The 12,393-nt window shown below is 31.5% G+C and overlaps 1 protein-coding gene across 1 annotated transcript; it reads right to left on the reverse strand.

The window, feature by feature from the left end:
• Positions 1 to 891: 891 nt before the first annotated feature.
• Positions 892 to 5,628, reverse strand: LOC145803833 (proline-rich receptor-like protein kinase PERK8). Its single transcript, XM_082897201.1, has 6 exons — positions 5,369 to 5,628; positions 2,805 to 3,463; positions 2,047 to 2,216; positions 1,808 to 1,872; positions 1,549 to 1,684; positions 892 to 1,035 (listed from the first exon to the last, which is right to left on the reverse strand). Exons 1-6 carry the CDS (start codon positions 5,626 to 5,628, stop codon positions 892 to 894), a joined length of 1,434 nt encoding a protein of 477 aa, XP_082753327.1.
• Positions 5,629 to 12,393: the final 6,765 nt, after the last annotated feature.

Below are 12,393 nucleotides of genomic sequence, written 5' to 3' on the forward strand. Positions count from 1 at the left end.
AGAAACACTCCACGCAATATACTAATTTTATTGTTTTATTATATTTTTACTTTAGTCATGTCAAATTCACGAAACATTTGGCTATTCGGTTGGAGCTTGTTGAAGTCTCAATTTTTGCCTTTTAAAGTGTCAAGTAGGATTTGAAGTATCGGTTGAAGATGCTCCTATTGTGCTTATAACTCGTCGTCAACTTGCGTGATGTGACAAAACATAGATCTGACTCTGTATTTGTATTTGGATCTATTTTAACCAAGTTCGATATCGTTCGAATCTTAAGTATATTGGGTTATTTCAGGATTTTAAGATTAACCACAGATCCTTTGAATGCTCATGTTTTCATTTGGTTGTTTATTGTTTCTTAATTTCTGGTTCCATCATAACACATACACATAGAATACAAAAAGCTAATTTAAAATTGTAATAGTATACCAAGTCAAGCCAGACTTCATCTTTCATGTGCAGTGTTCATACAATAATTCTAGGTAGCATGAAAACTCAATCATAATTTCACTATAAAAGTGAAGTATAGAGTGTAGATTTAAAGTTAGCGTATTGTGAGTCATATATAAAATAAATCCTTTTTAAATATTTAATTTTTGAGTAATTTTTCCGAATATGAAGCACAACTGGCATTTATATATATTCATGACGAAGAAGAAGAGGAGAACAAGATGATAATATGAAGATTTTCCTGATATGACAACAAACATTGTAGTTTATTGCCATAGAAAATTGTCTAACCAGTACTGCTTCAAAGAAAGCAAATATCTGGCTAGCCAGTTCAAAAAAGAATTAGGAGAGATCCCAAAGATATTCTCTTCTTCTATATATCTACATTTCCTTATTTTTAATTTTTTTTTCTGCACATTTTTTTTTTGGGCACCACCTAAGCTATTCTGAAAGTGACAACTCTGAGGTTAAATTGCGCACAAGTCTACAAATTGATGAGCCACTAAAGTCCATATTTGGGCTGCCTTCTGATGAAGGGGATAATTGCATAGCACAAGAAGTTTCTCCCTTGAGAACTGAAATTATCTGCAAGTACATGAAACTGATATAGTAAGCCATAATGAAACTAGAAAGGGCTAGCAGGAGTAGTAGAGCTACAAATGAGTCGAGTTTTAGGGTATTCAAGCCAACTCAAGCTTGACTCGATTACTAAATAAATGAGTTTAAAATTTTAGCTTAAGCTTGTATATTTTGCAATGAGCTGATCTAAAACGAGCCAAGTTTGAACTGCTAATGAACCATTCAACTCGTTTGTAGCCCTAAATAGTACCAAATATTTTTTTTATCTATGCTGCATTACGTCGCTCATACTAGATCATGAAATAGGCTTAGTATTTATGCACTGAGCTGCAACACACATCACCCTAAATATTTCGTACACATCCAGGTCTTCCATGTCTTTGTCCAGCAACTTATGGAATGCTCTTTGTAGCAACAATGGTCGAGCTTGCGATTACAGTAAGTATTTTGAGAACAAACTTCTAATTGCAGTATAGAAATGAGAATTGTAATAAAATATATAAAAAATTGTCTACTAACCCAATCTACAAAAAATTTGTCATCCCACGGAGCAGATCTACTGCAAAAGAGCCTTAGGAGCAGAATTCCAAAGTGAATGATATCAAATTTTAGTAAAGCCAATGATTCATGGTCTGAAGGATCTGTGTGCCAGAACCTTTTTAACATACAATCAAATTTCACATTAGAAACTCAGCATTATTATTGTTTTTTTGTTTTTTTACTGTTGCTAAGTCAAATGAAATTTCAAAAAACTTCTTGAATTGGTATAAATGCAAACCTATTAGTAGAAATTGGTAACCCTTGTTTTAGATGCAACCATGTAGCATTACCAAAGTCAGTGATCTATTACACACACACACACACACAAATGTGAGGAAAAGAAGAAAACAAATGAAATGAGATTATGAGAGGCCTTGGATTTTGAACTAATAAACAATTGTACCCATGATAGGCCTCTTATGTTTTTATTTTTCTCTGTTTTTTGCACTAGGTGTTTCAAATTTTAACAAATTTTACCTGTGGCTCTAAGTCAAAATTCATAAAAATGTTGCACGACCTTAAGTCACCATAAACAATGGGGCCTCGAGGACATTCTTCATGCATGTAGTGAACACCGTCACAGATTCCTATTGCTGTCTTTATTTTCTCTTGAAATGTCATTTTGGTCCGTTGTTTTCCCTTTGAGTCTGTTCAAGAAAAGATCAGTAAGTACACATCATGAATGATCTCTAGACAGAAATCAACAGAGAATGCTTTTCTTTCATGCTAGAATGCTTTGATTACGATATGAATACAACTTAATATGAGAACAACAAGCCTAGGTGCACATAATTGGTGCACGGACTACTGCACAAGAAATAAGGGTATATGCACAAAATTAGTGCAAACAAAGACAAGGGTGTGTGTGACTCATGCATTCTCTGTTTCTGTGCATCGACATCATTGTCTTTGTTTTGTGCACCAATTTTGTGCATATGTGAATGGACTAGTGAACAAAACTAGGTTCGCATAATTGGTGCACAGAGCAGAGACAATAATAGTACATGCACAAAATTAGTTCACAGAACAGATTCATAGGAGAATGTGCACAGAAAAGAGACAAGGATGCATAGAACATAGACAAGGATATGTGCACAAAATTAGCGCACAGAAAAAAGACACGAGTGACTTCTGTGCATTAATTCTATGCACGTAGCAAAGTTGATATAATAATTTGTTAAGATCGTTTGATATGATATTCATAAAAAGATGAACCAAGTCATCAACAAACTTACCATGGAGAAATCTATCCAATGTCCATCTTTGGGTAAAAGGGTAGACAAGAGCTGTACCATTTTTGCCCTTGTAGTAACCTCTCAACCCCAATATATTCTTATGATGCATAGACAAAGCTGCTTTCTTTTCTACTTTAAGAACACAATCCAACTGCCCAGTGAATCTTCTTACCAAAACTTGGGAGTGATGGTCACTCAAATACCCACAATATGTCTTAAAATTCTCATTCTCTTCAAAACAAGTCATTCTTGTGAATCCACCTGTTATTTCTTTCACCATTTCCCAGCTCAGTTGCAGCGGCATTCTTATCACAAGATTGACCTCAGAAAATCCCGCGGATGAGATATTATGATCATCGCTTAAGGTCTTGTTTTTGCTTGATGACTCGAACATTGTTGGAAGATTTTCACCTTGTTTGCTTGTAGTAGCATGGTATGGAAGGAAGGATTGAGATTTGGTTTTAGAATTTGGAAAGTTGAAATGAAAATGGGACTCATGTGGTGAGATTAATCCTTCATCATCAGATTGCTTTGAATATGAGGTTTCTGATACTCTTAGAGGCAAGGTCTTGTGTGCTACAATGTCCCCATCACCACTCACCAAAGTCACATTATATTGGGTTTTACAGATTTGGAAACTTTGGTCCCTGGCAAAGCACCTGCAATGAAAGAAAATTTTCTAAAGAACAAGACAAATTACACTTGTCAAGTAAAAGCAATCCTATACATAATCTTATTTCTTACCTCTTTTCAAGTAAGAGCAATGGGTTCACATTCATAAATACATATGAGACCGCTCACTTGTGTCTTAGAGTTATAAAAAAAAAAAATTTAAATGTAACATTTTTTATCAAGTAATTTCTAAAAATTTTAACAAGTGACAAGTAATTTCAAGGGTAAATTACACCGACACCCCCTTGAGGTTCGCTCTTAAAATAGATACCTCCATTATTCTGGAAGTTACATTGCACCCCTTGTCAGACCATATCTCTTAATGAAAGTAACAAAAAATATAAAAGGACCTTAATGTCCTTTCAATAAATTTATGAAAGTACCATATTACCCACTTCTCTTCCTAAGCCAACCCAACCATGTTAATCATTGTTGCTGCATTTCACTACCCACCATCATCCAACCAACAATTATCAACTGTCACAGTCCACCACCCCATCATCACAGCCACCATCTCTCACCCATCAATACTTGCAAACAAATTATCAAACAATTTTACCCAAGAAAAAACCACTAGTGATTGGTTTATTCAGTGTCATTGGTGTCCCATCGTGAAATAGAGCATTCATAGAAACTTTAATTTAATGTACTAATTACATTACCAAATCATCCAAAATTCTTCATTATTTGAGTCCACCAGTTTAGATTGCATTACCACCCTCAATTAGACCGTGTAAGTCCATTGATGAGCTTGTGCTGCAACTACCCACTGACCCAGGAGTTCACGAGCTCAACTTTGAATTTCATGTGTGCTTCCTCTTGTTTCTTCTCCAGCGTCATTTAGAACTGTTAGGTTACTTAACAGAGTGGGAAAAACTGTAATGGGAATTGAAACCTCAGGGGTGCAGTGTAATTTTTCAAAGAATAAAGTTACACACACAAATTGGAATACTTTTAGGATGAATAACAATCTTATACAAACTAAATTTAATAATTTACTTTATGATAAAATATTACATAACTTTAACTAAAGAGAGAGACTCTGAGGTAATTTGGAAAGATTAAGAACCCAATAATATCTTCATAGCTAAAGAAGCAAAATCATCAATGGTGATTGGAACAAAGGCTTCTGTCTCTACTATACAGGAGCTTAAATTACAACCCAGAGTACAGTAACAAATAAAATTACTCAAAAATGCAAACGCTTATCCCTAGACATTCGAGTAGTCCTTGCAGGTAGGGCAAGAAGGTCTTCTTCTTCATCTCCTTGCCTGTGTTCTATTCACAGTGTAATGTAACTCGTAAGCCGATGGTAGAACCCTACGCTTTCCTACGCCGTTCGCTGGTTTTTCGGCGATCGATTTTTTTTGGAGAACTTGTTTGCTTCGCTTTTGCTTTTGCGTTTCCATTTTCTTACGACTCTTTCCCTTCTCATCCTTTGAAGATGATGAGCAAGTGAACGTGATCAATGACCAAAACTTTTTTTTGTTGCCTCTACCTTCGCTTTTGCTTCTGTACAATAGATCCTTGAAGAATATCCACTTTTTCGAGTTCCTTCCAGACGATGAAGACCTTGAAAACGAAGCAGAGCTTGACGGTGTTGTCTCAATTGACGAAGTTTCAATTTCTTTGTTCTCAGAATCTTCCAACTCCAAAATGCAATGATGATGATGATGAGAGGACTTATTTTCTTCGTGTTTTTGCCATTGGAACTGTGCTATTCATAGTGGTGACATCGGTCGGATCTGACCGTTCAAGAACAACTCGTCGGCCGAACTCATACTGCTTAGTGAAAACCCAGAAGAAAATTCGAACTCAAACGAGCCAGACTCAGTTGACAAGAAAGAATTAGACATAGGAGCAGTGGATAACACGTAGTGCATAGGACTTGCAGGAGCACTGGAAAAGTAGCCGACGATGAGGCAGCCACGGCCAGGCTTGAAGGTGCGGAGACGTAGGGAATGGAACATGTGTTGTTGATTTCTTCGTTGAGACGATGGCTTTCGTGAGCATCGTTGGTGTCACCATTGTTGGAGGAGTGAAGGTCGACGTTTGGTTCACCATTGTTACGGTTTGAAAAGAGCACTATTGCTGTGAGTTCGAGAGCAGAAATGATAGAGGACCCCCACAACAACAATCCCCATAGAGACATGTTAGTGATGAGTGATAGAAGGAAAAAAAAAATAAAAAACAAAAAATAAAAAGTTGAATACATTGGAGATGGTGGGGTTTTTCCGTTTGAGAGAGAGACAAAGAGAGAGAGAGAGAGAGAGAGAGAGAGAGTTGGGGTGGGCTCAGGGACTGAAACGAGTCTGACTGGCTTTTGGACACGCAATAATTAGACAGAGAACTCTGTGAACGAGGGGAGAATGTATACATGGTTATGCACTGTGCTTCCAATAAATATTGGAATTCAATTTTTTAAAAATTAATTTTTTATTTTTTATATATTCTTATTTGGAAATTTTAAAAAAAATTTCCATTTCAAAAAATGTTGCTTCATTTAGTTTTGGATGTTTTCTTCTAAACCAATTAATTCTTTTATTTATAGTATGTTGTTTTGGTTTAATTTAGGAATTTTGAAGTTTACGTATTTACCATTGACTTGTTGGACATGCCAATAAGGGATGAGGTGCCATTTTGGGCCAATAAAGCTTTGATTTACTTCTTGGCTGCATTATTAAAAAAAAAAAAAATTGTCCCTAATTTTTTTTTAAATAGTATTTCTAAGAAATTCCTTTACATTTTCGCTTTAACACATTTTTTATACAATTTTTCAATACTAACAAAGGTCTTTAGGATTGCTTTCATTTTTTTAATAAAAGATAAACAAATTTTGATTTTTGAAACAATACTACAAACTCACCCTTATCAATCTAGAATTTACTCAGAAAAATGAATTATTGGTTCAAATTCATTTTACTCGTGAACCTCACACTTCATCAATTTAATCTCCACCATACAAACACATTCAGGGTAAATTATGGGTTGATAAGGGTAGGTTCATAGCATTTTTGTTTTTGAAATTTAGAAATGGAATTGAGTTAGCAAGTGACTATTTTATTTAAAAAGTCAAAAAAATTAAAAATATTTTAAAAAGTCACAGATTCATATTTTAGTCAAAAAAAAAAAAAAAAATTACTTCCCAAACTAGGGCTAAATTTTATGTGTAATTTCATCTATATTTACCATGGGCCATTGGGCAGTGGTTAATATTGGTATGTGCATAAAAATTATATTAAAATATGTAAACGGTGTACAAAATATGTGACATATGAATTTTTAATAAATTAGATACTATATTTATTTTTTTTTATTAAAGGACTCATTCAAATAGAAAGCAAAACAATTATATTGAGCTTAAAATTCTATTTTACGTACTTTCTTATTCAACTAAATAAAATTATATAAGGAATTGAAATTTTATAGAAAGGGAATCCCACACTCTTCAAATGGTGTATAAGCATCTTACATATTTTTGTAATAATTATACATATTTTATTGTTAAAAAATATTATTAAAATATATATAACATTATTACAAAATACTAATATTTTATTTCTAAATTATAAATTATCATAACTTTGGCAAAATTTTACATTATATTTATTTAAAAAAGTGTAACATGTAAAAGTGAAAATGTAAAAGAATTTCTTAGAAATATTATTTAAAAATAAGAAACAAAGGGACAATTTTTTATTTTATTTTATTTTATTTAATAATGTAGCCAAGAAGTAAATCAAAGTTTTGTTGGTCCAAAATGGCATCGTAAAGTTGCGCAGCTGGAGCCGCGGTGCTCAAAGCACGGCAGCATCCCTCATCTCTTAGACAGAGAGTTTTGTGAACGAGAAGAGAATGCATACAGCTCTCTGATGGTTATGCGTTGTGCTTCCAATAAATATTGGAATTCAATTTTTTAAAAATTAATTTTTAATTTTTTATATATTTTTATTTGGAAAAATTATTCAAAAATTCCATTTCAGAAAATGTTGTTTCATTTAGTTTTGGATGTTTTCTTCTAAACCAATTAGTTCTTTTATATATGGTATGTTGTTTTGGTTTAATTTGGGAGTTTTGAAGTTTACTTATTTACCATTGGCTTGTTGGACACGCAATAATTAGAGAGAGAGCTTTGTGAACGAGAAGAAAATGCATACAGCTCTCTGATGGTTATACGTTGTGCTTCCAATATATATTGGAATTCAATTTTTTAAAAATTAATTTTTTATTTTTTATATACTTTTATTTGGAAAAATTATTCAAAAAATCCATTTCAAAAAATGTTGCTTCATTTAGTTTTTGATGTTTTCTTTTAAATCAATTAGTCCTTTTATTTATGGTATGTTGTTTTGGTTTAATTTAGGAGTTTTGGGGTTTACTTATTTACCCTTGGGTGTGATTTTGGTTTTGATTTTTTCTTTATGTTGTGGTGAGTTGGTTATGGTATGGTGTTATTTTCAATTTTTTGTGGGGGATTGTGTGGAGTGATTTAGGGGAAGAAGTAAGGAAGTTAGATGGAGGGTGAAAGGAAAAAAGAGAAACAAAAAGGGGTTCATGGGTTGGTGTAATTTTAGTAATAAATTTTAAGTTTTATTTAAATTTATCTTTCTTTTGTATTGTAGTATGTACATTTTTTTTTTAATTGAAGAAAATCACTGAGCGAGAAAAGCATTTAGAATGAGACAGGAAAAATTCTAGAATAGGCCAGTGTCTTCCTTGATTCTTCAAGTTCGTGTTTGTTTTCTTTTTTTATTTGGGGAGAGAGGTTTTGGTTGGGGGGAACCTTATGGGATTCTTCTTAGTGAAAACAAAAAAATGATTTTGTTTCTATATCTTCTGTATAACTTTGTTGAGTTGCTATTGTTATATATAAAAGTGGTGATTTCTCCAATGTTTTATACTTAATTAGCCAAATTTTGTGTTGCAATTGCATCAGGACGGAATTGGGTAGCCTTCAATCACTATGTGATATTGGTTATATAGTAATCCAAACCAATTACGCAAAGAAATTTTTTATGAGTGAGATATATTGACTTACTTTGTTAAGCAGTTGGAAACAAAATATGATCGACCCACTTAGTATGTGTTGCATTTTCTCATTTGTTTGGAGTACCACGTAGACAATGTCATATAATACTGTGGGGTATCTAATAATTTTTACAGTTTTCAAGACAAAATATGGCAACAAAATATTAGAAAAAATTACAAATAAGTATCACTTTTTCCTTCAAAATGTCATTCAGTTTTTTCAACTTTCAATTTTTAGATAACTAAGTCCTATATTTTTTTTTTTTTAAAATTCTCTCAAATAAGTTCAAGACTCCATAATCACATACTTTAATCCAATCATACCCTTCAAGATGGGAACAAATTGTTGTATTCATTTTGAAAGACTTTTGTGACAAAGTATTAAGGGCGAATTACACTAACATTGTCTATAGTTTAGAACTCGTATCACTTTAATCTCTGAGTTTTTAATTGTGACACATTTGATAATAAATTTTCAATCTTGTTTCAAATAAGGACAATTGAGAAGATACTATTGCTCAATTTTAAGGGCAAAGTCGTCAATTTGATAAAATATAAACTAATTTAAAAAAAATGTCAAAAAAATATTTTTGAATTACTAAAAATTATTTTTACCCACCAAAGATAAAATTATGTAAAATTGATAAATTTTTTACGCATGTATTTATTTATTTTACCAAATTAATTTTTATTATGTGTTTAGATGATGATCATACAATGTGTGGTTATTAGGCTTTTAATGTGTAATTAATATATTTAATATATGAAATATTTTTAGTTTTAAATTTTTTGATTTAACAGATTGATTTAATAATGATATCAAAATTGTCGCCATATTTGAGTTTTGGAAAAATAGAATCTAATTTAATGAAAATAAAAACAACTATCCATTACATAATCATCATCCAAATACATAATAAAAATTAATTTAGTAAAAAAAATAAATGTGTAAAAAATTTATCAATTTTACATAATTTTATCTTTGGTGGGTAGAAATAATTTTTAAAAATTCAAAAATATTTTTTTAACATTTATTTTTGTCAAATTAATTTATATTTATCAAATTGACAACTTTGCCCTTGAAATTGAGTAATGGTATTTTCAATTGTCCTTATTTGAAACAAGATTCAAAATTTAGTGACACAACCCCAAACTATAGAGACTGTTAGTGTAATTTGCCCAAGTATTAATTTGTTTTGATGTTCAATTCATTATGACTATAGTTTTTTCCCCCTAAAATATTGTTAGTTAGTATTAATAATAAATGATTTATGTTCTATTACGAAGATGAATGACTCTTTCTATTCAATCGTTTATACTTTTCTTTATTAGAATTTGTACAAATTTTAAAATGTAAAATTGAAATAAAGTGTACTACTATTGAGTCTCAAACTAATCTAAATTGAAGGTTGATTGGGACTTAATGACCATTTGGATTTGTTAGTGTCATTAACATTATTGTCGAGACAAAGGCCTTCCAAATAATATTTACTAAGGTTGTGTTAAGATTTTAAATTTGTAGAAAGAACATAAAAAGTAAAGCAAAATAGAAATAAAACATAAGCTAATTTTTATTTTCTCTCGGTAAATTCAAGATTCACATACCACTAAAATCAATCTGCATGCATGACAAAAGATGGAAAAAACAATGCATTAAGCTATAGACCATAGTAATGATAATGAGGCTATGATGTTAAGGACTAGTTCTCCTACAAAAAGTAATGGCACAAATTCTTGAAATTTCCAGTAACAAAACAACATTGTTACCAATTTAATTTGAATGTTATGCATGAAGTTCAAAAAATTTATTCTAAACGAGACTTTTTAACCCAAATCAAAATAACTAAAAAAAATTATCCACTTCCCAAACGAAAGATGTAAATCATTTAGTGACCACTATTGTATCATGTTTTTTTGAATTTTCAAAGATGTCCACACATATTTGATTTGTTTGAAAATTATCACAAAACAATTAAATTAACTCAAATGTTTAAAACTATACTAACACAATTTGTAGGATGATTCTATATACATCAAATATTTACGTCATTACGTATTTTTTCTAATTACATTTTCTTAAAAGAAAAGTAAAAATTATTTAACCTTTTTGCACACTATTATTCCATCTATACTTGTAATGCCCTCAAAACATTATATAAATCAACCATTCATAAGAATCATAAACATAATAGAAATACTATATTTCATTCATCAAAATTTATATTACAGAAGATATTACATGTAATTCCTAAATGTTAATAACAGAATAAGTGCCTCAGTACAACACAATTTGTAGGATGATTCTATATACATCAAATATTTACCTCATTACATATTTTTTCTAATTACATTTTCTTAAAAGAAAATTAAAAATTATTTAACCTCTTTGCACACTATTGTTCCATCTATACTTGTAATGCCCTCAAAACATTATATAAATAAACCATTCATAAGAATCATAAACATAATAGAAATGCTATATTTCATTCATCAAAGTTTATATTACAAAAGATATTACATGTAATTCCTAAATGTTAATAACAGAATAAGTGCCCTACGGGCTTACATATTTCCAAGTTGTTACTTGGCTTCAACAAAAGCAGAGTCCTAACTCTTTTACATATAAAGCCCTTGGCTTGAATTTACATTTAAATACAAAAATGATAACAAAAACGGAGCCTCCAGCCCTTAAACCTCTCAAGCTAAGTCCTTGGAGGCGGCATGTCACCTGTACCTGAAAAATGGTTTTCCAAGTAGGGTGAGTTAAAGCCCAGTAGAGATATGCTAAACAACATATGAGAATTAACTAAGACATAAGCATTAGATAAATGTGAGATATTTTTAACCAACACATATTCTTTTCAAGTTCATTCGATATAGATAACCAATATCCCAACTCATTTCCATTCTTCCGTTTCGGATAAAATCAACTAACCAAATTCAATATTACCAAAACAATCGACATGAGACTACAACTCAAAGGTTCACAATTCAATGCATTCATCAATCCAACACTTTTATTTCTTGTCATTTTACGGAACTACGTCTGAAAAAACTGGCACCCAAATACATATAAGATTTCGAGATTTTCACCCTGGATACTCCGGCCAACTTAATTATCAATGGAGTCCATCCCCTATCTCCTCCCAAACAAAGATACATATACAATGTATTTAAACACGTCGTCATATACAATGACCAAATAAATCACATATTTAGTGGTTTAATCCAACCGTCATATTCAATGACATAATCCAATTGATTAGTTTCAATTCACCTAATCATCATGCAGTTTTTACAACAATCATGACTATCCTCCATCAATAGCCCAAAACAGATATTTTTAAACAGATAAATAAATCTATCAAACAGATAATTTATCATATTTTCCATAGATGAGTGATTTATCAAATTCAACACATCATTGATTCTCATAACCTTCCAATTGCATCTTTCTTACATCAATTTCATTATTTACAAGAATTAATTTAATTTAACCTAACCTAGGGCAAATTTTCCCAAATTTGAAAATGTCAAACCATGAGTCTAAAATTTCACCATTTCACTGTTAGAGGACCTCATGCACAAGCCCCATACTTATTTTCTAAACCCACATGGAAACCCACATGAAAACCTCTTTTTTATATATATAGGAACCAACCCAAAACTCACTAAAAACGCTCTCAAATCCCACCATTTATACAAGATGACAACATCTATGTTAAAACCCATATAGAAGAGTAGAATATCCCTACCTGAAATGGAGAAGCTCAAAGAGGAAGAAGGAGAAACTTGAAGATGCTCAAAACTTGAACTTTTTCGAATCAAAAGGGAGCCCACGGGATACTCCACCCTTTTTACAAAGGAAGTAGGGTAGAAGGACTGTAGA

This window comes from Camellia sinensis, chromosome 12 (genome assembly GCF_055761805.1).
Source record: "Camellia sinensis isolate YWXY chromosome 12, ASM5576180v1, whole genome shotgun sequence".
Taxonomy (NCBI): domain Eukaryota; kingdom Viridiplantae; phylum Streptophyta; class Magnoliopsida; order Ericales; family Theaceae; genus Camellia; species Camellia sinensis.

Coding starts and splice junctions, on each gene's coding strand:
- LOC145803833 (XM_082897201.1), bottom strand. CDS start 5,628: ATGTCTCTATGGGGATTGTTGTTGTGGGGGTCCTCTATCATTTCTGCT. Junction 3,464..5,368: donor GCTACTTTTCCAGTGCTCCT/GCAAGTCCTATG, acceptor CTTTCATTGCAG/GTGCTTTGCCAGGGACCAAA. Junction 1,036..1,548: donor ACAAATTTTTTGTAGATTGG/GTTAGTAGACAA, acceptor ATGTACTTGCAG/ATAATTTCAGTTCTCAAGGG.